At 54.2% G+C, this 26,152-nt stretch overlaps 1 protein-coding gene across 5 annotated transcripts in view; it reads right to left on the reverse strand.

Moving 5' to 3' along the window:
- Window positions 1–26,152, reverse strand: part of KIRREL1 (kirre like nephrin family adhesion molecule 1) — a 103,220-nt gene that overhangs the window by 6,411 nt on the left and 70,657 nt on the right. The window contains exons 2-13 of one of the 5 annotated variants that reach the window (XM_046682462.1): window positions 16,094–16,243; window positions 14,076–14,225; window positions 8,489–8,646; window positions 6,235–6,385; window positions 5,153–5,258; window positions 4,856–5,004; window positions 4,525–4,652; window positions 3,689–3,863; window positions 3,508–3,608; window positions 1,788–1,986; window positions 436–543; window positions 143–282 (exon numbers count right to left, since the gene is read on the reverse strand). In XM_046682462.1, coding sequence (XP_046538418.1) covers window positions 143–282; window positions 436–543; window positions 1,788–1,986; window positions 3,508–3,608; window positions 3,689–3,863; window positions 4,525–4,652; window positions 4,856–5,004; window positions 5,153–5,258; window positions 6,235–6,385; window positions 8,489–8,646; window positions 14,076–14,225; window positions 16,094–16,243 — 1,715 coding nt within the window. Of the gene's footprint in view, window positions 1–142; window positions 283–435; window positions 544–1,787; window positions 1,987–3,507; window positions 3,609–3,688; window positions 3,864–4,524; window positions 4,653–4,855; window positions 5,005–5,152; window positions 5,259–6,234; window positions 6,386–8,488; window positions 8,647–14,075; window positions 14,226–16,093; window positions 16,340–26,152 lie in introns of all 5 variants that reach the window. The other 4 variants (XM_046682461.1, XM_046682460.1, XM_046682463.1 and 1 more) reach the window with 4 other exon arrangements.

Raw genomic sequence — 26,152 nt, forward strand, 5'->3', positions numbered from 1 at the left:
CATGAGCACGTGTGTGCGTGTGTGGCAGGACCAAGGTACTGACTGAGGGAGGTGAGAGTGACAGTGGCTATTACAGTGCTGGGGTGGGCGGGTCCCAAGAGTGTGAACGGGGGAGTGGGCCGGGGAGGAGCAGGACCCTCACCGAGTAGATGGCCTTCATGACCCGGGTCGCTGTGGAGACACTGGCGGTATCATCGTCCCGGTCAGAATGCATCGTGAGTGGCTCACGGTTCACTGTCTCCACCTTGATGTCCAGCTTCCTCAGGGTCACATCCTTGCGACCTGGGATGGGGGAGGCAGCCTGGATGCTTTCTGCCAGCCTCTGCAGTAGCTACTTCTGGACCCACCTATGCTGGGGAACGAAAGTCCAATCCCCTCGCTCCTCCTGGCACTGGCTGCTGGGGGCCCTGGAGGGACAGGAGGGGCCATACTCACTGCCTTTGCGGCGCCGGTAGAGGAAGAACACCAAGGCGATGAAGAAGAAGGTGAGCAGGATGCCTGCGCCGATGGTGGCCCCGGCGATGATGCCCACGGGCAACACCTCTTCAGATGAGGCAAGAAAAAGAGGAGGGTAAGCATGGAGTCACACGGGCCAGCCACAGCTTTACTGGCACCCCTGGATTGTGTACAGAGTTAGGTTTCAACTGAGCTTGTGGACAGTGTTCGGTTTAAGGAAGGGTGGGATTGAGAGGAAGGTCTGCATTGTGTTTGGGTTTTGGCCTGAGCTTCAGCTTGATCAGAGTTGGGGTCGTGATCACATCTCATCCCTGCAGCTGGGGCACCAACTTCACCCTGGCCTGGATGGTCCATGTGACCCTCTCCTGCCACCCACCTGTCTGTTGGGCTTGGTCTCTCCTTGCTGGGCTGGGCCCTTGGTTGATGTCAACTGTCTCCACATTCTCCGATCTGCCATCTGTGTTCCGATCTCTTTCACCACCTCCCCCATCCACACCACCGTGATGGCCCCATCTGCACCTACCCTCCCAGGCTCAAACAGTCCTCCTTGGTTCCCCCTGTGCCCCAGAGCTGATAAGGACCTGGCAGCCCTGCCTCCAGCTTTCTCTCCCTTCCTGCAGTCCTGGATGGATCCCATCTGCATAAGACTCCTCCCCTCCGGAAAGCCTTCCCTGCTGGGTCCTGTGTCCTCTGATCCTCCCACCAGCCCCTTGCTGGCACCCTCAGCTAAGACAGAACTGATGGACCCCCAGTTATTTTTCCCCATCTCTCATGTCAAAGGGCTGGTTCTTAAAAAAAACAACAAAAAAAAGAAGCCGTCTTTCTCTCATCAGACCTGGGAGCTTCCAAAAGTCACAGCTAATGCCTCTTTCATCGTGCTAGAAGTGCCTGAAGAGAGGGAATGTGTCTTTCCTATCAGGCTAAGGATTCTTGAAGGGGTGGGGAACCAAGATTTACTGGTCACCTATTCTATGTCAGTATTTTATAAATACTCTCTCATTTAATCCTCACACCATCCCGGTAAGGTAGGGTGTGTTACTCCCTTCCACAGATCATTTGATTTTTCTCCATCTGAAGTCATTTGCTGCCACTCTCTAAGTTCCCCCACTAAACTGAGAGTTCCTTGAGGCCAGGGACTGTGTCTTGTTCACATCTGGCCCTACAGCCCCTACTGCAGGGCCTGGTACACAGCAGATGCCCAATAAATGTTTAAAGAAGCGAGTGGATTTCCCCAGGTTCTGGTGGGAAGGCCCAACAAAGAGCTGTCTCCTTCTGAGCCCTGTCCCAGGAGAGAAGAGGAGGCAGAATCCCCGGGCTGCCCTGCCGGTCACCTCGCTCTTCTAGCTGGATGATGGCCGTGCCCGGCCCGAAGCTGTTCCAAGCAGTGCAGTTGTAGTGGGTCTGAAAGTCGGCCTCCATGACGTTGTTGATGGTGAGCGTGGACAGCACCCCACTGCCCGAGTTGGTCCTCTCGACTGTATAGCGTTCCAGGGTCCCCACCTCCAGGAAGTTCTCTTTCCATGCCCATGCCTGGGGTGGGGAGGGCAGGAGGAGGTAAGGAAGGGGCAGGTGGCAGGAACACCTGACCTACCCTCAAAGCATGCTCACCCCATGTGTCCTGGGTACCCCTGGGCCCAGCCCAGCACTCACTCTGTAACAAACCTAAGTCGCACCTCCTGCCTCATACCTTGGCAACGAGTCTCTAGTCTAGGAGAAGCAGGGTCTCCCATACATGACTGAGACTTATGCCAGGGACATGCAGATATGCCTAGGGATATCTTTAAAATGTAGATTCTTGGGGCTTATCTCCTAAAAATGACTCTCCAGGGAAGAGGTCCAGGAATCTCTATTTTTATAATGATCTCATGTGATATGGGTGCAGCTGATCCAATGAGCTGACACTTGGGAACCCCTGATGTCAGAGAAAAAGTCCTGGATGGGGAGGCAAGAACACTGGGCTCTGGGCCTGGCTCTCCGCTTGAGTCCCTGTGTGGCCTCCCTTCCCCTCTCTGGGCCTCAGTTTCCTCATCTGTAAATGAGAGGCCGATTCTCTTCCAGCTCTGACAGTGTGAGGTTCTAACTAAACATAACTCAATCTTCAACCTTACCTTTAGCCAACTGATAGCCGACCCTACATGAACCCACCTGGCTGGCTCTGGAGCCCCATCCACAGACTCTTACAGTGGGTGGGAGTTATCATCGGAGAGGGGGATCCCCAGGCTCCTCCACCCCTGACCTCCCAGCCGGGGCATGCCCCCTTCATGACCCCTCCCTCAGAGTGGAGCCCAAGGGAGCCGGAGCAGCTGACAACTGGCTCCTTTCCAGGGATCAATCCTCCTAGATCTGCAAGGAAAGCCCCCGGGAGCCGAGCCGCCTGCTGCCTGGGCGGCCGTGGTAATGAAGTGTCCCTGGGCAGCCCTGGAGTTAGCCAAATGGTCATTAAATGTGATGAGGGGTTTGACGGTTAATGGTCACGGAAGGAATTAATGGCTCATGGTGTGGGGGAGAGGAGGAAGGAGGGAGGAGAGTGGCGAGGGGGCTGGTAGAAAGAAGAAAGCAGGAGAAGGGAGAGGAGTGCGCAGGGTGGAAGGAGAAGGATGGGGCAGGGTTCAGGAGAAGAGGGGAGGGGGGGACCAAGGAAAAGATCAGGAGGCTGAGGAAAGGGCAGGAGAGAGGGAGAAGAGAGAGCAAGAGTGATGGACGAGGGGAACTAATGATGAATGGAGCAAGTGGCTCCCACAGGCCCTTCACACCTGTTGCTACAGTTACTTCTCCCGGCAACCCTGTTAGGGAGGGAAACTGCCCCCATTTTATGGATGACGAAACTGAGGTTCAAAACACTAAGTAAGTTCCTCAAGGTCACAAACAAGTAAGAGAGGAGGTGGCATTTGAGTGGGGAAAGGGACAGAGGGACAGAGTCAGAGGATTAGAAGTATAGAAAAGGCGTGGGGAAGTGGAAGGAGCAAAGGCAGATGAACAGGAGGAGAGAGCCAAAGCAGACAGACAGGGGGCAGCGGTCCTCAGATCCCCCCCGCCAGTCCCAGCACTCACAATGCGGTCCGGGGGTGGCGTGCTCCCGATGAAACACTCCACCTTGCCTCCATCACCCCTAACAGCGTACTGCACCGCCTCGCTGGAGATAATGGGGGGCCCTGCAAGCAAGAAGATGCAGTCAGGGCCAGCTGGAACCTACAGCATCTGTGCACCCAGCCCCCCAACTCAGGCCACTCACCATTTACATAAAGTGGCACCTCCCGCTCAGCCACTCCGATCCGAGGCACGATGGCCCGGCAGGTGTAGGTGCCGGCATCTGCCTGGGTCACCGACTTCAACAGCAGCTGGTTGCTGTTACTCAGGACCTGGGCAGAGAGAGCAGCCTCGGGTGGGGAGCCAGGAGGCCTGGGCCCCTAGGTCCGTGTGGGCCCCCGCATTGGAGGCATTGGAAAGAAAGCAGGAAGGGCCACAAGTGAATTCCCAGAAGGGAAATAGGATCCCTAGTCCTTCTGGTCCATCCCCTGACTCTAAACAGGCTGACATTTAAACACACCATCTCTGCAAAAGCGGAGCCCGGCGAGGGCAGGTGAGGCTGCAGTAATTTCACAGAGGATGCAGCCTCGTGGGTAATCTGTTCTAGTGCTTTTCTTGCAAAACAAAGTAGGAAGTTTCACTCTGAAATCCCTCTTCCTGCAGTTTTGGCCCAAAGTGTCTAATGTAGGTCTCTGTAGAGCTGCAGAATTCAACCCTCTCTTCTCCAGTGAATCATCCCAGCTTCCCCACCTTCCTAGGCAGCATTCATTCACCAGATCCCTTTCCACTGCAGCAGCTCCACTCAGGCGTCTTCCTTCCTCCCACACACAGGTCAGCGTGTCCCTCCCGCTGCCACTGAACCAGCCCACTGTCCTGCGAGGAGTGTGGAGGTTGATTACGAGCACTGTCTTTCTCCTCCAAATCCCAAGACCCTGGAAATATCCCAGGTTCCACTTGAAAAATAATGTGCTTATTTGCTGCCCCACCCCCGACCCCCACGATGCTCCTTCCAGCATTCAAGATAGGCAGCAAGCATCTTACCATGTTTGAGTCCTTTTTGGTCCAGGTGAGGGTGAGGGGGGGATTCCCAACCCAGACACAGGTGAGGGTCACATCAGAGCCAATGTCTGTGGTCGTGGGTTTAGGGTCAACTACGATCCGGGGGGCAACTGAGGTAGAAAGGAGCAGCTCGTTAGGGTCTCGGTCTCATTGGGGGTCAGCTCTGGTCAGTCTTCCCTTCCTTCTCCTGCCCTGCTGCCTCCCCATGTCTATCCCCTGTCTCCTCAGCCTCATGGAGCCTCCCCCCACTCCACTCCAGGCCCTTCAAAGGCCCCCAATCTCTGTCCCTGTCCCCACCCTTGCAGCTACTCACAGTGGACATTGACTAGAGTACTGACGTTGGTGCTGCCCACTTTGTTGTGAACCTCACAGGACACAGGCTCCGTAAAGAAGGAATAATCAACATTTGTCTCATAGCGACTCTCGTGGGCATCTTCAATCAAGAAGCCCCCCTTGGCCCACCTGGGGGAGGAGGCACCAAAGCGAGGGGTCAGGGCCTGGCCCCTCTCACCCGTGTCCGATGGCACTGCCCTCCCCAGCACCCCACTCCTGGCCTCAGGGGCCTCTCCACTCTCCCTCCCCAGACAGCTCCCAGCCCCACCCCTCGCACCTGTAGCCCAGGATCTCAGGGTTGGCTGTGGCCTGGCACGTAAAGACGACACGCTCGCCCTCCTGCACTGTCTGTGGCTCAATGGACAGGGTCACTGTAGGAGGGTCTGCAAAGCAGGGGACAGGAAGTCACTGTCTTTTCTGTCCCCAGCACATACGCTCAGACCTCACCACTGTGCAGTGATCTGGGAATTTGAGTTTGCAGTGTACCAGCTCCAGCAAATAAGCTGTGTTGCTCACCTTTATGCCACGGAGCCTCTAGCAGGCCGGCTGGGGAGACCACCAAGGATGACGCCAAACGGACACATTGGTCAGTGGATGTAATGACCCACTGTGGCCACTAGGCGTCAGTGTGGGCTCACTTGGCCAGCTAGAGGGATGGGGGTGGGGCATCTCTTCAACTGCTGCCCACACTCCCACCTTTCCCTGGGCAGAGGGGATTGACTGAGCACCTACCCGGGAGCCTACTCCGTGCTAGATGCTCTTACACTCTCATTTAATGTTGGCAACCCTGAGAAGCAGGTACAGGTCCACAGTCCCTTATCTGAAATCCTTGGGATTAGACGTGTTTCAGAATTTGGCATTTTTCATATTTTAGAGAGGTAATGGGATGCATAGACCATTTACTATGTAAGACTCCCAGCAGGGTCTGGGCAACACCCCACAGTCAGACACATTAACACGTCTGCAGTGAAACAGATGACTATTCAGATTAAGTGGGTTAAATAAAATACTACGAAGGGCCCACAGTTCAGGTTTTGCCACCAAACCACTCTTGGCTTGGAATTTTGCATTAAGGATTGTAGACCTGCATTTTATTCTCTGCAAGTATACAGAATTAGAAACTGAAGCTCAGAGATTAAATCATGGCCCAAAGTCAGACGCTGGCTTAGACCCGGGAACTGCCTGCCTCACATCCGATGCCTCTTCTACCAGCCCTCAGTGTCCACGGTCAAACCAGGGACTCCAATGTGAGCATCCCTCTGGGGCCCCTGGAGGATTCTTCCGTGCTTCTCCAAGGGTGCCCACATGTGCTTCCCCACCTCATCCCTCCACCCTGCTCCTCCCCAGGACCCTACTCACGGTGCACATCAAGCTCGATGGAAGTCTCCTTGCCACCGGGGATGGCCTCATTCACACTGCGACAGGTGAAGACTCGCCCGATGTCCAGGTCGGTGGGGTTAATGAGCAGCTGGCTGATGGTAGTCTCCCGCTTCCCATCCTTCAGCAGCTCCTGGGGTGGGACAAGGTGGGAGACATGGTCAAGCTAAAAGCCCCCTCCTCTGTTCTCAAGATGACCCCACTCAGAGCTGGGCTTGCGCTGGAGAGGCACTTCAGCCTGAAGCTCAGCCTCCTCCCCCAGCCCCAACCTCTTCCCCAAGTTTGGCTTTGTTTTCTTTAATTAATAGTTATTTTTTAGAGAAGTTTTAAGTTTATGGAAAAATTAAACAGAAAATACAGAGTTCCCGTATACCCTCCTTCCCGACCCCACAGTTTCCCTTGTTATTTTATTTTATTTTTTTTTTTAGGAAGATTAGCCCTGAGCTCACATCCGTGCCCATCTTTTTCTACTTTCTATGTGGGATGCCTACCACAGCATGGCTTGCCAAGCGGTGCCATGTCCGCACTCGGGATCTGAACCGGCGAACCCTGGGCCGCCGAAGCAGAATGTGTGCACTTAACCGCTGCACCACCGGGCCAGCCCTCCCTTGTTATTGTTAACATGATGTATTAGCATCATACGTATGTTGCAGCTGATGAACCAATACAAAGACATCATTACTAAGGAAGTCCATAGTTTACACTGGTGTTCACTCTTTGTGTTGTACAGTTTTCCCCAGGATCTTGAGCATCATTCCTGGAATTCTCTGAGTCCAACTCAAGTCCCTCCTCTTCTGGAAAGTCTTCTTTGGCCACCCCAGCCCTCAGGACTCTCCCAGCCTGAACTCGTGCGCTTGTAGTCTGTCTGTCCCGCACTCTGCTCTAGGCACAGCCAGCCATGCCTCTCAGGCACTGGGTGATTTCAGTGCTGGGTCTCTCCTGCCAGACCATAAACCCCTTAAGGGCAGGGAAGGGCCTCACAGGCGCAGTCTCACACTGGCTCACTGGTATCCAACTTGAGGCCCTGAATACGGTCATAGGATGCCTTGGGCTGTTTTCCATATTGCAAATTGCCTAGGGGTTACCATACTATTAGCCATAGTTAGGTCCCGCGGTTTGACAGCAATACTCGCATCTTTGCTGGACCAGAACAGGACCAGCCCAGTGCAATAACACCAGCGTCCTCGTGCTGCTTTGAAGCTCCATCGTCTTTAATGAACATAAGAAGGGGAGTGGAGGACAAGTGGCCAGTAACAAATAAGCTTGTTTGGCTGCCAAAATATTTCAAAACATGTAGCCCCAGAGGAAAAAATAACACAGTTCATGGTAGTGAAAAGGTTAAGTACCTCTAAGGCCAGATTCTCATCTGTCAAACGGTGAAACTAAGGCCGAGAGAAGTGAATTGTCCAAGGTCATACAGATGGTCAAGGGTTGAGCTAATCCAGGTCCTCCCTGGGGCCGTGCTCCGAGGCACACAGGTGAGCAGTCTCTCCCTGCAGGTGAGCAGGTCTCTCAAAGCGCCAAGCAAAGGGCTGAGGACACAAATATGCTTGCCTACAGCTGGCAGAAGGAACCTCATACAGGAGGTATGGATTCTAATTCCAGCTCCACTGTCAACTTTACCATGTGCTCCTGGGCAAGTCACCTGATGTCTTTCTCTGCCGTAAATCCCTCATCTATAAAGTGTACACAGTAATCCTTGCCTCTTCAACCTCTTAGTTGTGCCGACTGGGAAAATGTGCCAACTAGAGGTTGAGGGAGGGAGGTTGAGGTACTCCACAGAGAGACAGCACAGTCTGACCCAGGTACAAACCCCAGCTCTGCTGCATGCCAGCTGTGTGACCTTGGGCAAGTCACTCAACCTCTCTGACCATCAGTTCCCTCTTTGTGAGTTGGAAATAACATCTAATTTATGGACCTCCTGTGAGGACTAAGAGAGATGATCCATAAAGAGTTTAGCATGCACCAGTGTTTGGCACACATCAGGTGTTTCATCGATGTAGCTATTATTACTATTAATTCTGAGTCTCTGCTCAGCTACTGAATGGCATCATGAACCTGAGGATTCACTTCTCTTCTCTGGGCCTCCATTTTCCCAACTGTATGGGACCAGATGACTTCTAAGGCCCCTTCTCACATCTGTGTCTCCCTGAGTCTGTGGTCAGACCCACATGGGAAAGGAAAGGTGACCTGAGAAGAGGCCCAAGAGGAGCTGGGGGAGCAGGCGGGGTCTCACCGTGCTGGCCACAGCGCCTTCCTGCTGCGTCCCATCCCTGAACCAGATGATGGTGGCGGCAGGCTTGGCGTTGAAGGCTCGGCACGTGAGGTTGTGGGGGGTGCCTGCCTGTAGCAGAAGCACAGGACCTCCATCAATCCTGGTGTCCTCCGGGGGGACTGTGGGGAGAGCAGAGCAAAGTCAGTCCAGGGTGCGGCCAGCACCACCCTGATGACCAAAACCCCTGCCCCTAGAGGCATTTCTCCCTCTGCACCTCCACCCCTTGGCGGGGTGGTGCCTCCCTTACCTGCTGACTTACAGTCACTGTACCTGTGCTCCCACAGTGGCTTCACCTACGGCCCTCAGCTCACCCAGCTTTCCCAGACCCCCATCAGTTATCCTTTCCCAGCCTGTACCAATTCTGGTTCTATACGGCCTGCCATTGCTCAAACCTACACACTATGGATGAGGGGAGTGGCCTCAAGTTAGGGAAGAACTAGGCTATCATGGGGTTTGAGTACAGCTCATACCTTGGGGGGCCTGGCATGGAAAGGTGGCTACCTCCCCAGAGCTTCTTCCATCCATTCGCTCCTCTCTGCTCCTCCGCCCTGGAGCAGCCAGATGAGCCCGCCTATGACAGCAACCTCCCAAATGGACTCCCTGCCTCCAGTGCCTCCGACCCCAGCACACCCATCACTGCTGGCAGGTTATTTTCTCTATAGAGCAGCTAAGACTTTGCCACTTCCCAATTCAAACACCTTCAGTGGCTACCAACTGCCGTGGGCACGAGTTCCAAGCACCTCAGCCTGCTCCTGAGGCCGAGTCTTGCACTTTCTCACCTCCTCGCCTTTGCTTCCCCTGTTCTCTCCCTCACAGTGTCTGCTGAAGTGCTACCCAGCCTGTTCACCGCCCAGTCACTGCACAAGGCCTTCCGTGCCATGTGCCCCCCAACCACTACCTCGGTGGTCCCCAGCCAGTCACTCAAAGCTCTCAGCACCATCGGCCTTGTGTTTGGGTTACTTCTGATTATCCACGCCCCCTTCCACCCAAAACAGCTATCCCCGGAAAAGCAAGGACCCTGTCTCCCTAATATTTACACAGTCTCCAGCGCTGGGAATGCGGCCAGAGTAGGCTCTTGATAAATGCTTAGGGAAGTGAATCAATGAGATGTCTGACACTAGGAAACAGGGGTCCTCTTCCTGTCCTGTCCCCATGGGCTTCTAAATGCTCAGGTGACCTGGACTGGAAGTTCCCTGGGTACAGGGGCTGCCTCTTCTTTTCCTTTTTTTTTTTTTTTTTGAGGAAGATTAGCCCTGGGCTAACTGCTGCCAATCCTCCTCTTTTTGCTGAGGAAGACTGGCTCTGAGCTAACATCCGTGCCCACCTTCCTCCACTTTATATGTGGGACGCCTAGCACAGCATGGCTTGCTAAGCAGTGCCACGTCCGCACCTGGGATCCGAACCGGTGAACCCCCGCCCGCTGAAGAGGAACGTGGGAACTTAACCCCTGCGCCACTGGGCCGGCCCCCTCTTATTTTCTCTTAAAGCCCCAAAGTCTAGCCCAGATCTTGGTTCATGGCAGGCCTTCAGGGATATCAGCTGAATTAAAGAATAAGTGATTGAGGAGATAAAGGCAGAAGAATTTTGATTATAATCTTCCTGGTCCACCTAGTGGTCATCAGGCCAGAAATGAGAAGGATTTCATTTGTTTTTTGCTGGGAAAGACCAGGAAGACTCAGAGGGGGCTCTCAGAGGGAGCCCTTGAGAGTAGCCTGGGAGGCCCGTAAGTCCAGTGGTGGGCAGGGCTGTCCTGGAGTTTATGCCGTGATGGTCTCCATGCTGGGGTTTCCAGTAGAAAGGAACCACTAGCAGCCCGACCCAGCATTCTGCTCACCTTGTGCACACAGAGGTAGCATGGGAAAAGAGTGGAATTTCGCATCAGGCTGCCCTGGTTTTAAATCTTGGCATCTTTATTTTCCTGTCCTGTGATCTTGAGTGTGCCCCTCAAGTCACTGAGTCCCAGTTTCTTCAAGAGGGACATAACAATGCCTACCCACGGGGCCCTCGTGAAGGTCAGGTGAGGCATCGTGTATGGACTGTTATGTGCAGGGCACATGTGATATCTGGAATGTGTTCGCTTTGCTGCCCAGATGAGAGCCTGGAGCGCCTCCACCTCCTGGCTGGAGAACTGCCCACTGAATCCCTGACTCCTCCTCTTTGCTTGCTGGTGTACCTGGTTCTGATGCCGGATGGGGACAGATTGGGAAATGGGGTGGGAAGCAGTGAAAGGTGGAGAGAAATGGATAAAAAGCTGCCACTCAGGGTCCCCTGGTCTAGTTGTGCCTTGCTGCCACACCCCGGGAGGAAGGTCCTGGATAAGCAGAGGCCCTGCACTTCTCCAGGGGGGAGAGACCATACCCAGATGTGAGTCGTCCCTCCTGTGGGGACGGTCTCTCCTCTTGTCAGCTCTCCCTTCCTTGTAAGTCTCGCCCTTTTCCTTGTTCAGGAAAAGACCGTCCATCTGTCACCTCTGTCACTAGCCCAGCTTTCTCTTTGTAGCTGGGGCAAAGGGAAATAAGGCTGTTGAGGTATCTGCTCAGCCATCAGTTAGAGGGCATGTGTCCATGTGTATGTTTGTTTATGAACAAACTTTTATAATTTGTGATGTGAATTTGCATTATCAGCATGTACCTGTGTCTGGGGCCTCAGTTTCCTTGTTTGTAAAACTGCAAAAAGAACATTGACATCTATTCCCCAGGATTGTTATTATGAAGGCAAAATGAGATCAAGGATGTGACGCCAACTGTGAACGGTAAGGTGATAGACGATATTTCCACCACTCATTTCATGCTTACCGTGCGTCAGCTAACGTGCCCCATGCGTATGATTTCACTTAATCCTTACTACAAAGTGTATTTCATTACTCCTTTCATGGTAAATACCATCAATCCCAAATCCACAGGTAAGGCACTGAGGCTCAGGGAGGTTAAGCAAATGTGCTTGGAGACAGGAGAGTGAGCGAAATGGCGGGGCCGGGATGCGGATGGGGCCCGCTAACCCCGGAGCCGTGCTCCTTGATGCTGCACTGGCGTTGTCATCTCTGGGAATAAGGAGGGAGCTGTGGGGCTGTAGATCTGTATTATGTCTGCATCTGAGGGCAAGTGTGAGGCAGCTTCTCAAAGTCCTGCCACAGGAAGAATGAAAGGCCATTCTGTGAAGGGACCACTGAGGGGTACGGCTGCAGATGTGAGGGGTTTATGAGGCTGACTGTGCACACTGGGCAAAGCCCACTCTCGACTCTGCCCAGCCCATTTCTGGGCCCCCGGGCTGCCCTGAGCAAAGGCTGTGTGTAAGCGGGTAGGCAGGGGAGGGTGTGAGCAACGTCCTGTCTTCTTACTGCCTCCATGTGGCTGCAGATGGCAGGGAGTTTGAGAGTTCAGGAGAGACAAGGAGGGGAGTGAGGGGAAAGCAGCAGCTGTACTAACCTTTCATCTCTTTTACTTTCGGGGCCACCCTTGCTCCCCTCATCTGCCCAAATTGCCCAGATAGGCTAGGAAGGCCCATACCTCAACACCCCATGCCCTCCAAACAAGCCAGTCAGCTTCCCCACTCATGCGGCTCTCCCTCATTGACTTGCAAGCTTTTAACTGGGCACTGCTTCATCTAGGGTTCCTTCTGATATTCTCCTCTTCCTGGAAGCCTTTCTTGATTGAACCAAGCCACCAGATGCCATTATAAGCCTTTGTTCCTGTGATACCTAGGGGCTTGGTTGGCCTTTCTTCCTCTCTCTCTATTTCTCTGTCTCTGTGCTGGGGTGGGAGAGGGAAGGGAGAGTACCAGAGCCCCCTCAGTAGGATGGGAGTTCTCCAGAGCAGGAGTACCTTTCAGGACTCAAAACAGAGGCAGTTGGGGAGCGAAAAAGAAGAGAAGGTCTCCTAAGAATCTCTTGGTTCCCTCGGAATGCCTGGTCCAGCAGGGGCCTCGCACACACTCCAACGAGGGAGGGAAGATGGTGTCTTGGCATCCCGTGCCACTCCGGGGGATCAGCTAACCCTTATTCCCTAACTTCAATCCTGCTTCTTGCTAATTCTTTCCATTTTGTCCTTGCCATTTTTGGAGGAAAAGCAAGTCTTCTACCAGCCTTGAGCCCTAGTCCTTCAGGGCCTTTACATCCAAAGAAATTGGCTGTTGGGTCCCTCCAGTCCTCCTTATTCTGACACCTCACATTTGCCCAGACCTTCACAGTTTACAACTTCCTGCACAGGGAGCTGCAAAGCGGCACTTGCTAAGAAAAGGCTGGCATCATTATGCCATGTTACCGATGAGAAAACTGATGTCTAGAGGTTGTGACCTCTTCAGGGTCTTGGTGCCAAAATGGCCCCAGTCTCTTGACTCCCAGCCCAGGCCTCTTCCTGACACACTCGGACGACTTGTCACATTCTCACCCACTGCCCCCTAAATAAAAATCTTCCTTGTGCCCAAACTCACTCATCTCAGCTCCTCTCTCCTTCCTCCCATCCCTCCTGGGGGCTCCCCGACTTCAATGATTTCAGGTTGGGGGAGAGAAAAGAGGGAGCAGGACAGATCAAATGGAGGCAGGAAAAAAGAAAGGGACAGAGTCGATGCCAAAAGGGAAGAGAGAGGGTCACAGGCAGACAGAGCAAGCCAGAGACAGAGAGAAGCACAACTAAGGCAGAGGCCCGGCGAGAGCACCAGAGCTTGAGGGAGCCAGGCTGGTGGAGCCAGAGGTACCCCAAGAGAGGCATGGGGAGAGGTGGGGGGCGAGTCAGAGCTGGCCTCATTCCTACACTGTGTGCAGGAGAGAGTCCCCTCATTATGCAAATGGCCCCGGGTGTTACCAGAGAGGGACATCTGCTCTGTGCCCCGCGGGGCGGCAGGCAGGAGCGTGGCTTCTGAGAGACATGTCCTCCTCTAGCGCCCATCTAGAGGCAGCCAGGACCCCCGCCCCTCGGGCTCCCCAGTCGTCAGCCCTCGAGGCCCATTCCTTCCAGTCTTGCTCCCCCGTTCCCTGTGGAGGCCTCGAGGTGAATGTGAGGAGGAGGGTGAGCGCTGAGGGGAACAGGAGGCAGCGAAGGCAGGAGGGGCCGAGTGAAGAGGAAAAGGAGCAAAAGGGGCAGTTTCTGGGGCTCCGGGGCAGCAGAGAGGAAGAGGGAAGGGAGAAGCTGCCTCACCAACAAGCCTGGCTGCCGGGAGAGGCTGGGAAAGTGAGGCACTGGCTCTCCACCCTCCCAACACTCCTCTGCTCTGGTGGGCAGAGCCTTATGTTCAGAAGGGGGAGCGCAGTCCTTGAGTGGCCTGGGTACATGCTGGGTGAGAGGGTGCCAGACCTCGCACACCCTACACGTCCTGCCAGGGGCTGCCCACACGCCCATTTTGCTCTCTTCTATCTGGACTTGGCTTTGGAAGAAGTTTAAAGAAGAAGTTGGGGAGAGAAAGCTGGGGAGACGTGGGGACACTGCATGTAGGCATGAGGCCAGGAACAGACAAGTGGGAAATGAAGGAGGCAACGGAGAAGGGGAAGGACGGCAGGGACATCAAGAGAAAGAGATGGAAGAGGGGGCTGGGCACTTTGGCAGTGGGTTATTACTGAGCACTGTGAGTTTCGCCCGCCGGGAGCGCAGGGCAGCCTCGGTGGCCTGACACTCATAGGAGGCGTCGTCTGAGAGCTCGGCATCTGTGATCTCCAGGTTGTACTGCCCGGCGTCCGCAGAGCCCACGACCCGGTACCGTGGCCAGGCTGCAGGAACAGAAAGGACGAGCCTGATGTGAGCCCCGCCCCAACCTGGGAACCGGCCTGGCTTACCCTGTCCCAAGGTCACATCCTCTCCCCACTTCTCATCCTTATGTCAGGGTCCACATCCCATTCCAGGCCAGCACTCCTCCCTCCGCCCTCTCTTGGAACCCCATCGCCCTCTCCTGGGACCCCACGGGCAGCTGATAAGAATGAGGTCCCAGAGGCAGACACCACCATGATGTCACAACCTCCTCCAGGGAAGCTGGGAGCCATAAAGCAGGAGCTGGGGACAGGGGGGCCAGCAGAAGGGGGAGATGAGCAGCAGCAGATGAAATCTCCGAAGCTGTTTGCAGACAAATGTCTCTCATAATAATAGGAAAGAAAGAGAAAAAAAAGGCAGACAGCAGGGAGAAAGGGGGCGGGGAAGGGCGTGTGGGCTCTAGGAAATATAGGGCATCGCAGCACAGACATGAGCTCACTGGGGCCAAAGGGAAGCCCAAGGCGGGCCAAGGTCTTGCCCTCACTCACCAAGGGAGGGATGCACGAGGCAAGGTCCCGCCAGCTCCCTGAAGGAGCCTCTAAACCAGAGTCTCGGTTCCCTGCAAAAGCTGTGGCTATGGCAGGTGGGCCTCTCCAATTCTGTCTCCTTGCCCTCCTTCCTCCAGTCTCCCGCCCACCCCCTCACTCTCCCCTGTGCTCCTCTCTCGGTTCTTCACCATCAGCTCCCTCCCAGTATCCCCCTCTGTCCAGAGGCTATCGATTCTTCTCACTCCATATCTATTGATCTCTCTCTCTCCCCCAGTTTTTTTCTCTTTCCATCATCAAGAGATGTACCAGATCCATCTCTTTCCTTTCTACAGATTGCTTTGTACAGACAAATTTCCCCTACCTGTACTAATACATGGAACTCACAGCAAATAATCTCAACCCCCTGGACAATAATAAGAATAAAAATATACAGTCCCTCCTATCCTTTTATCATCACACTGCTTTACAGTCCACAGTGTGTTTTCACAAGCATATTCTCTCATTTGTCTCCCCAAAGCGCTTTTAAGGCAGACAGGCAGGCCTGCGATTACTCTGCCTATTTTACACGGCAGTAAACTAAGGCCCAGGAGGTGAAGTGGCTTTCCTAAGGTCACCCAGCTGGTAGGTGGCAGAGGCGGGACTAGCACCCAGGTATCTTGACACCTCATCCACTCTGCCAACAGCCTTTTCAAAAGTATCTTTACTCGCTTTGGAATATAGGAGGTTGGGTTTTTTGTTTTTTTTTTTTTTTCACCAACTCATTATGTTTGCTTCAGCACCGGCTCCATAGTGCTTAATAAAGGCATGTTGAATGAATAAATAAATAAGTGCTCAGGCTGATATTAAAATGAGTTTTGGCCTCTGAGCAGACATTGCCTGGGCGGGGGGCAGGACAGAGGCTGAGGAACAGCAGCCTGACATGAAATCTTTGCAGGACAGGGGGATGCCCGGGCTCTCCCCAGCTCTTGCAGGACACATTAGTCTCCCAGCACATCCTGTGTCACCTCTGTCTGCCGGCAGCACCTCTCGTGGTGTCTGTCTGTCTGTCTGTCTGTTTGAAGCTCTCTTATGTAAATGTCTCTTGGTTCCCTTGACCTCTTGGGCTTCCCACTGGCTTTCTCGAGCCAGTCCACAACTGGGAGGAAAGATAAAGCTTCAGAGTTTGGAAAGCAGTGGAGAGAGCTCAGGAAGAGAGGGACAGACTGACCTCCAAACAAATGGGATGGGGGGCTGGAGCAGAGAAGGAATGTGGTGGGGATGTTAAGTTCAGGAGTTGATGTTGTGGGGAGGGGACACAAAGATGGGACAGTCCAGATGCGGGCTGGCTGGGCGGCCCCACTCACCTTTGAGGCCCTGGCCCATGCCCAGTGCCAGCCCGTCCTTGGTCCATTGCACGATGCCCGAGTAGTTGAGCAGCACGCAGGGGAGCACGGCCCGCTGTCCGGCCACCACGGTCTGGTCGGCTGGCTCCTGGCTGAAGCGGGTCTGGGTCCCTGGCAAAGCCAAAGCCGGCACAGGGTAAGGAGATGAGTGAGGAGAGGGCCTCTCGCAAGAGGCCACCCCTTCCAGGCTCCCAGTCCACGCCCGCCCTGCAACAGGCCAGAGAGAGAGAGCCTGAGCCTGGGAAGGTGGACTCACCAGTCCCTCTCCCACTTCAGTCCCAACCCCTTCCCTCCAAGACATCGCCTGCTCGCCCTTGATTCCTCTCTCCCTCCACGGCCCATGGGAATGGGGTTCAGGAGCTCAACTGCTTAGCAATCATGGAAAGTGGTGCAGTGTTATGTAAAGGCCTTAGGGGCCTGTCTAGTACAACCCTCTCGTTTTACAGACAAGGACACTGAGGTCCAGAGAGATGAGTAACTTACCCAAGGGCACCCAATGGCTTAAGGACAGAACTGAGATTCAAACCTGAACCTCAGCACTCCAGGTCCTAGGCTCTTGCTCTACCACCCCTACCACGTCTCCCTCGCCCCTACACCCAGGTCAACAGGTGATGCATCCATAATAGATGCTGCTGGTGATGCTGTGGCCCCTCAATCCTTGGAGCAGGAATATAAGACCATACCCCTACTTGGACACGTGTCTTATGAGCCAGTGTGAAGTAACACATGTGCGCAGCTATGCCAGATACCCATCCCCCACGAATGCACGCAGAAAGTGCCTAAGGGCAGACTCTATGGGACAGGCATGTCCACGTGTGTGTATATGAGCTTCCTGGGTGGCCGTGTATCTAAAACGAAGCAGCTCTGAGTCCGCTTCTTGGCACATTTATCCTATTGTGTGTGTTGACCCCTTGCTCCCGAGCTCTGGGGGCAGGAGTGCATGCACAGGACACACCTGCACACACTCAGCCTCCCGCGCTGTGGGAGCCGAGAGGACATGTGACTGTTCCACCCTTCCTCTGGCTGTGGGAGCTACACATGGCTGCCCGGCTGGCAGCTCGGCCGGGAGCATTTGATTAGAGACCTGCAGAGTAATTGCCCTTAATTGTGGAGCCCAAATGGAGCAGGGAATTGGATTGCGGGTTTCTTCTCCCCCACCGCTCTGGCCCACCCACTCCAGCCAGCCTGGTTGGACCGGTGATGGGGCAGGCCTGGGCACCGTGCAGAGCTCCAGGAGCTGTGGCCATCAGCTTCCTGTGCTGCCCGGCTGTGGGGAAGAGGAGAGGAGATGGAAGGGCTGTGGGATAGCAAAGAGAGAGGTCTGGGGCTTCCTACCCATGTCCCCAATCTGTCACACCACTGTAACCAAAATCAACTTTTCCCAGAACTCAGGGGACCCCTCCCCTTCTTTCCCTCTCCAGCTCCCAAGTCTTTGCAGAGACTACAATCCACAAATCCAACTCTTTCCAAACTCAGCTTTCCAAAATTTCTCTGATCCTATGTGTAAGCAAATGGAACTTGTCCTCCCCCATTCAAGACCGCCTTCTAAGCAACAGGACCCTAGTCTCATCCCCTCCCTTCTTTTTTTTAACTTCTCCAGCTCCAGTCCTCCCCTTCTTTCCAAATCTACCCCACATCTCCCTCCTCCAGGAAGTCCTCCTAGATTGATCCCTCAGCTCCTTGGGCAAACATAGCTTGTCTCATCACTCACCCCTGCTGTCACAGCTCTGTCCATGGGATTTCCTGTCCTAAAGTATCAGAGTCTATGCCCATGCTTTTGTATGTCACGGGGTAGAGGGCAGCTGGTGGGTGGGGGTGTTTGCCCTTCTGTTCCACCAGAATGGGAACTTCTTCTCAAGGCCAAAGGCCATGCTGTCTCTTCCCTCTGAATCTCCCCGGACATTTGACATCCACATTGGTTGCTGTGCACAACGGGGACCAACTAAGAGGGGGTGGAAGGATGGCCAGCACATGATTTAATGCAACGAGGCGGCCTCTTTTGGTTAAACATGCAAATCCAGCTCTTTGGGTCTGCAGGAAGTTAGAAACAGGGCTGCTCCCCACACTCCATGAGCAGCTCCCCAAGTCTGCTGACCTGACATCCCATCCGTGTCTTCTATGGAAGGAAAGTGTCAGGCTCACCCATATTTCCAGGGATTAGGGTGGCAGGTGCTGAGATCCTGGGGGAGGGGGTGGGTCAGGTGAGCAGCCAGCATTATTAATTCAGGCATTGCCCTCATTATTATTCAAATTTATTCATATCCTTGCGCATTTCTCCAGTGCAGCTCCATGCTGCAAACTCTCCACACTCACGTTTCTCCTTCCCACAGCCCCCGGAGCCCAAGTCAAGGTCCTGGCCGTGGGGTGGCCTGTGAGCCCTGGCTCAGAGATGGAATTTACAGTCACAGTTTTCCTGCGTGGGACTTAGACACCCTGGTGTCCTGTTGAAATCTCCGGAGGACAGTGAGAAGCTGGCTCCTTGTCCACTGGGAGCAAGGAGGCAGCTGACCCTGAGGAGGGGCAGAAGGGAAGCCCTTGGAGTCAGAGTCAGAGATGGGGAACTTAGGGAGGAGTGGTGTGACCTTGGGCATGTCACTTCCCCATCCTGGACCCCAGTTGCTCACCTGTACAAGGACAAGTCTGGACTAAGGACTGCAAAGGTCCCTTTTAAGAGCACAGGTTCAGGAGACAGACTGAGGTTTGCATAGTTTCTCTGTCACCTTGGCCAAGCTACTTACTCTCTAAGCTTCATTTTCCTCATTGGTAAATGGTGGAGGGTGGGGGAGGGGGATAACGTCCACCTCCCAATTGCCCCTGGACTGAGTTAAATGGGATGAGGCGGATGGCATGCCTGGTACATTCCCTTGCATGTGCCCACTAAATGGCAGCTATGACCCTTATTTATCCTGAACGGTTAGATAATTAGAAGGACGGCCAGAAACCTGAGCAGGGACACGACAAAGAAGATATCTGTTGTCCTAGGGATTTGGGAGTAGAATTCCCTCTTGGGTTAGGCCTGGTTGAAGCAGTTTTTAGTCTGGAGACAGAGGGATGGAAGCAGTAACCCTGAAGAGAGTCCAGAGAGGAGGGGAAGTGAAGGGTCTCGGGAATTTAACTGGATGGAAAGACAGCATAGATCCTGAGCCTGCTACAGTTGCAGGCAATGTTTCCTGGCCCCAAAACATCCCCTGCAGCCAAGACAGTATCTAAGATAGAGTCCAGATGCCCACAGACTGTCCCGACGTGCCTTATGATTTGGAGAAAGACAAAGCGTACCCTGACCAAGTCCCATTCTCTCTACTCTGCACACTCCAGGCTTCTGTCACCCTTCATGCCCTTGCACAGGCCTTTCCCTGGGTGGAACACTGCTCTCTCCCCCTCTCTTGGGATTCAAACAGCCACCTCCTCTGTGAAGTCTTCAATGACACGCCTGCATGCCCTGAGAGCCCTTTACTGTAGTGGGTGCGTTCTGCACTGCCCACTGGCTGCCCTGCCCCCAGGAGAACTCCTTGAGTCTGGACTGTGTCACTCAGAGCTCCAGCCCCATCACCTAGCACGGGGCCTGGCTGCCAGGCTCACAGCAGGTGCTCCGAATAAGCCTGCTGATTGATGGGGTGAGAGTGAGTCAGTGCCTGAGTAAACGTCCTGCCTGGTGAAACCCCATCAAGGAAAGGAGGCAGAGCTCCCCCGGCCCAGGGCAGGCTTGCAGACTCTGGCAGAGGCAGGGACAGGGCAGGGGAGTGAAGGGACAAGACAGGGTTCTTCCCGCAGTGAGAGGAGGAGCAGAGCTGGGAATGGGTAGGGGAAACAGAACTCTGGAAGGTTCTGATGCAGTGATGGGGGTGGGTGATGAGGGGCTATGGTGATTGCTGAGGGAAAAGCCTAGAGAGTGAGCAATGAGGTGCAGACATCACACAGAGCATAACAGGAAGGACAGAGGTGTCCTGGTGGCATTACAATCAAAAAACAGGTACTGGGTATGTCTTTACGTGTCAAGAAAGTACCAAGATGTGGTAGTGACCAGTGGCCTAACAAGGATACACACAAATCTGAGAACACACAAGGGCCTCCAAGGTCCTGGTGACCTGGGCCTTCTGGTCTGTGACAGAGGGGAGCCTACACTGGAACTGGGGGGAAATTTCAGTCCCTTCCTTGTGCCCACACCCCTTTTCCAGGAAACAAAACCAGCGCTCAATAGAAATGCAGGGGAATCACTCCCTGAGGGATGGGGATGTGGGGCTCTAGGAGCCAAGTGGGAGGGGAATCAGGAAGGACCTGAGCACAGACAGAATGTGACCACAGACCAGCCTGTCTCGCAACAGTGTCATGTAAACGGCCTCAGCCACCTAGCAGCTCCACTCTGGGGGGCACACGAATGTAACGTGTGTGTTTTTAAATGAATTCTCACCTGCTTTGATCCCACTCCCTCCCTGTCTTCAGACACCGTCGCAGATGTGGGGGACTCTTGAGCAGCCATTGTGAAGACAGGCAGAGAAGAACTGCGCTGTACACAGGCTCGCGGGAGCACACACTCACAGACAGAGGGGGAGGCTGACAGAGGCGCGAATGACGCTGAGAAATAGAGACAAAGACAGACACCCACACAGACGCAGTGGGAGAGCGGAGGAGAGAAAGGAGACTGGGGGGCAAGAAGGGAAGAGGAGATGGTGGTTAGAAAGAGGTCAGGAAAGAAAAAGACACAGGCCTGGAACAGAGATCCAGAGAGAAAAGCCCCGGGAAAGACCGGTGACACAAAGACGCCCCTGGAGTCAGAGAAACCCAGGCCAAGGCAGAAGGGAAGGAAGGCTGAGGGTCGCTGAGAGATGGAGACCCAGAGAAAGACAAAGAGAGCAGGGCAGGGGAGGTGTGTGGGGTGCATGTGGGCCATGAGGGAACCAGGGCCCCATCTCCTGCTCAGCTCTCTCCTTCAGGCATGTTGTCGTGAGGCTGGGGCATCTCAGACTCCAAGTACCCCCCGCCTCTCCCCATCCAGTGTTGCCGCCAGGACAGGAGATCTCTAGATTCTCAGCCAGGGTTTTCGGGCAGGTGAATAGCTGAGCAGGTGGGGAGGGCAGGGGAGCACAGAGGGACCCTGGGGAGGAGTTAGGAGTGCAACAAGGGGTACTGTGGGGAGCACTGTGCTTCTCACACAGGTGAGGCGAGGGCAAAGCTGGGGAAACCCTGATGTCCCACAGCTTCCCCTTCGCCTCTCTCCCAGACCTCCTTCCTCTCAGGTTAACCCCTGGCCTCATCACCCAACCCCGTAAGTCCAAGCTCCTCTGGCCTCCCATCAGGCATAGTTCCCTCCCTGCTCTTCCCCCCGATTGCCTGAGCTTCTGGTTATAGCACTTATCACAGCCTGCCTGGGATTAAAAGTTACTCACGTGTGTGCATTTCTGTCTCCCACTCTCCTGGGAGCCCCTGGAGAACAGAGACAGTTTGATTTACTTTTCTCATCCCTTCCATCCCAGCAACGTTCCTTAATAATGATAACTCCCAATCATGAGATGCCGACTACATGCCAGACACCAAGGCAGATGCCTTATGGACGTCATTTCTAGCCCTATAATCCACTATACAGTGGCAGTTATTATCTCCATTTTATAGAAAAGGGAAACAAGGCTCAGGGTGCTTGAGGCACAGACATTAAGTGGGAGAGATGGGAATGAACTCAGGTTCTCAGGCTGCTGAGTCCCAGCTCTTGGCCCCAAGCCATGCTACAAGAATATCCAAGGAGTATCTCCCAAATGGACTGGACTTGGGGCCCCTGGCCCAGAGAACTTCTGGTGGCCCTCAGCTCTGCCTCCATCTACCACTTCTGATCTCTACCTTACACATCAGACTTCCATCTTAACCCTGGTTACCTCCTGCGAGGGCAGTGCTCCTCAGATCTGGGGCTGGCCCGTGACCTGTAGCCATGCAGGATTTGCCCTGCACACTGCCACCAAGCACAGGAGAAGGCTTGGTGTAAATGTCTCTACTTGAAGAGAGTGGTTCCGAAGGCTGGAACAATCACCAACAGCATCCAGACAGGTTTCAGTGATTCATAAACCGCCAACCTTTAAGCCACCCGTGTCCACCAGCAGGTATAGTAGTAATAATACAGCCCCTGGTTACAAAGTGCCAGTCACCGTGCCAAGCACCTCACTGAGATGAGTTCACTTAACGGACACAACGACCCTATGATGGAGGTTTCGTTACTATCCCTAGTAAGGACCTAAGGCTCAGTGAGATGAGCAACCTTCCTTCAGTCATGCAGCTGCTAAGTATCAGAGCCAGGAAGCCAAGCAAGGGGCCAGAACGCCTGGCTCCCCTGGAGTGAAATGCCATCTCAACAGCCTGCCTACTGCTATCTTCCCACCCCTCTCCATCCCCTGGACCTCCTAGCTCAGATTCTGGCCATTGTGCAAACTGGTCCCCTGATGCCTCTCCATCTCCCCTTGATACTGTCGCCTCACCTAGGACACCTTCTCTTCTCTCAGCACCATCCCGTCTTTCCTTCTCAAGCCTGATCTTCCTAGGCTGACACTGCCTTCCAGCTCTGTTCTCCAGCTCCCTCCTCCATCCTCAGCACAGCACTGGGGTCCAGAGTTAGGCCAAGAGAGGCCACCTGTCTTAGTCTCTGTGTGTGAGCACATCTCTTGTTCCCGCTAGGCCTGTCCCTGGGGCTGGGGATGGTCTCCCCAACAAAGGTCTGGTGAGGACAGAGAGTTCCAATTCCATTTTTGACTGAGAACTAGGAAGTGACCTCTAAATCTATCAAAGAAAGGCTGGAAATGCTTACAGATTCTCATACACACATTGTGTAATTCTTGTGGGCACACGCGTACCATAACACTTAAGCACACATGTTCACTGGTGCATGTGCACATGCACACACGCAGACACACAGGTCTTGCACCTTTGCATTCAAGTACATGTTTCTGCACCCCCTGGGTGCCCGTGTCTTGGCACATGTGCCCTGGCAGTCATGCTCCCAGAGCCCTGCCTGCCAGGCCAGCAAGAAACCGGAGTGGGAGAGGGGCCAAGCACATGAGAAGCTGAGGAAGCTAGGCTGCAGGAAAGGGGGGTGGTGGAGGCCAGGCCCTGTCTCCCCGGATTTATCAAACGAGCAGTAATGAACCCCCTGGGCCGGAGCGGTCCCCACGCTCTCCATTCCAGATCACTGCTGGTTCAAAGGGAAGCCTTTGATTCACACCGACAGCTTTCAGATGGAACTAAATCTCTCCACACTCCACTCTTCCTCCTGCCACTCTCCCTCCCTCTCTCTACTCTCACATCTTCGCTCTCCCACCCTCCCCCTAGACTTTCTCCCCCACCCTAACCATTCCCTTCCTGCTCTCTGAAAAATACAACAGTCAGAGAGGGCCCCTCCTGTGGGATTCTCTCACCCAGAAAAGAGGATTGCAATTCTCTGGGCTGGGCCAGCAAGGGGGAAGGGAGAGAAGAAAGGGAGATTTGCACTTTTGATAAAGGAGGAGAGAAAACAGAGGAGAAGGGAGGAAGGGAGAGAGGGGGAGGGCGAAGAGGGGGGTGCTGGCTGGGGCAGGCAGAGTGAGGACAGAGAGGAGAGAAAGACAGAAACCCTGGCTGCCCCAGCGGTGATGGTGGCACCAAGACATACAGAGGCAGAAAGAGAAGCAGGTTCAGGACCCATAGACTGGAAGCTCCAAGGAGGGAAGCCCCACACCTGCTCAGCCGACAGGGCATGAGGGGTGTGGGTCTGTTGATTTTGCCTTATATAGAGCCCAGCCCAGAATCTGAAAATGTCAAAATGATGTGACTTTAGGGACTGTCAACCCCTCCTTGGACAGGTGAGGAATCGGGTCAGAAAGCTCCATGACTTGCTCACAGCAGGTGATCTCAGGGATGGCTGTGAGAGATGTCAGGCCATATGGATATCAGATGGACTCCCCCAAAGACAAGTTTCCAAACATTCAAAGACTATTATCCACCCCCCTCTGCTGCCCACCAGCATTCACCATATCAAAGCACTTTGCCTTCATTTCACAGTTTGAAGTGGAAAAAGACAGAGTAGGCAGCAGGGGCCTCAAATGCCTTGACTCACTTGATCTACCCACCAATCCACCGATCCACTGACCATCACCACCACCCCACTTTCTTTTACTACCAATCCGATTTCGGTCCTTTCTCATCCTAGGAAGCTGAACAAGTCTCTCCTCCCTCCCCACAATCTGCTTGGCCAAGCCACCCTGATGTCCATCTCCAAGGCTGGGGTATGGTAGGGACAGCCGAAGGGGAATCTTTCCAGGGACCAGATGGGATTTTACGAGTGGCCACAATCTGGCCTGGTTTCCTTCATTCGAGCAGACCACAGAGGCCGGCTGCAGACGCTGGCCGCAGGGCCTGGCTGGTATTCATGGTAACAGGGCTCATGAGTTTATTGGTCTCGGCCAGTGGACTAGTCACTGCAAGAGGCAGGAACAGAACCCTGCAGGGGGCAAGAGGAACAGCCCAGCCACCATCCAGCTGTGTGACTTTGGGGAGGTCACTTTCCTTCTCTGGGTCTCAGCTTCCTTCAACTGTAGAGAGAAGAAGCTAAAGACTTGGCCCCCAAGGGCCTTTCCAGGTCCAATGTTCTAAGATTCTCCACATCTCCTGCTCTCCCGGGGCCTCAGCCAGACCTTGCTGACACCCCTAAGGACTCAGCCCCATGCCCCGTCCCTCTCAGACTATGAAGGAGTTCTGGTATACTTGGGGTCATCCTGGCATTTCTTCCCAGCAAGGGTGTAGTGGGAGGTCTGCGGGTTTGTGGCTGAGAGGACGCCAAAGATGTATCCAGCATACGGAAAGAAAGGCCTTTTGTTTTCCCCAGTAAGGAGCTCCCCATCCGAGTTTCTTGCATCCCCTTCTACTAGGTTCATGGTGAGAAAAAGGAGGATACAGGGCAGGCAATCCTGGGTCTCTTAAGTGACCTGCCAGCCCAGGCTCACTCACAAGGACTTTGAGCTCCTGAACCAAAAAAGACTGGCAGGTGCAGCTGGGACCCCCTGCCCCCACCACCCCATTTGGACCTCCAGCTCCCTCTGTCCTGCCAGACCAGAGGCACCTGGACCAGACCTGATCTGACAACTCTATGCAAATGTGCCCTGGCAGGGGACCCTGAGAATGTTTTATAGGAAGGACAATGGCATTGTGAGCCCAAGTGGGGTTGGCTCTAGCAGGTATGACAGGCGGGAGCAGAAAGGGGGGGTGGCAGGGCTGGTGGATTGTTCTGCTGAAAAACTGAATTTCAATCTGGCTTCAGTGGGCAAGGGAAGGGCAGTGTGGGAGAGAGGAGGCAGGTGGCCGGCAAGGGCTTAGCTCAGACAGGAGACAGAGGATAAGGGAAAAGAGAGCAAAAGACAGAGAGAGAGGGAAGGAGAAGAGAGTGCAAATGTTAGGACAGCCACAAAGCCAGAGAAGACTGGAAGAGGTGGAGGAAGGCACCAGGAGCTGGGCTGGGACGGTGGGGAAAGGAAGGGGACCCTCCTCCCTCCACCCGACTCCAGGCCCTGAGTCTGCCTCCCCCAACCCACTAATGGAGGATGGAGATGCCCCGGTCCCCAGTAGTCCCCAAGTCCACAGAGGGGGAGGAAAAGACACTGAGAGATGGCCCAACGTGCAAAGGCAACAGAGCACAGAGAAAAGGACTGGAAGAGAGAGTCACAGAGAGAAAATAGAGAGCAAAGAAGATGCAGAGAACATTGGTAACAGGAAGAGTGAGACAGAGGCGATAAAAGACTGTTTGAAGGTCAGGAAGGAGGGAAGAAGGAAGGAAGGAGCTGAGGTGACACTGGTATGAAAGAGATAGCAAAGGGAAAGAGAAGAAAATTAAATTAGAAAGGGGATCTGAAGGTTAGAGCTGGAAAGAGCCCTGGTCACCAATGCCACACCCTTGTCTGGAAGAAACTGAGGGTCAGCAAAGGAGACAGATGGGAATGTCTCCAAATTTCTGGTGGCTTCTGAGCCAGCCTCCCAGTTACAGAAGGCCCCCTTCTCCAGGGGCAGGACACACCC

This window comes from Equus quagga, chromosome 13 (assembly GCF_021613505.1).
Source record: "Equus quagga isolate Etosha38 chromosome 13, UCLA_HA_Equagga_1.0, whole genome shotgun sequence".
NCBI classification, from domain to species: domain Eukaryota; kingdom Metazoa; phylum Chordata; class Mammalia; order Perissodactyla; family Equidae; genus Equus; species Equus quagga.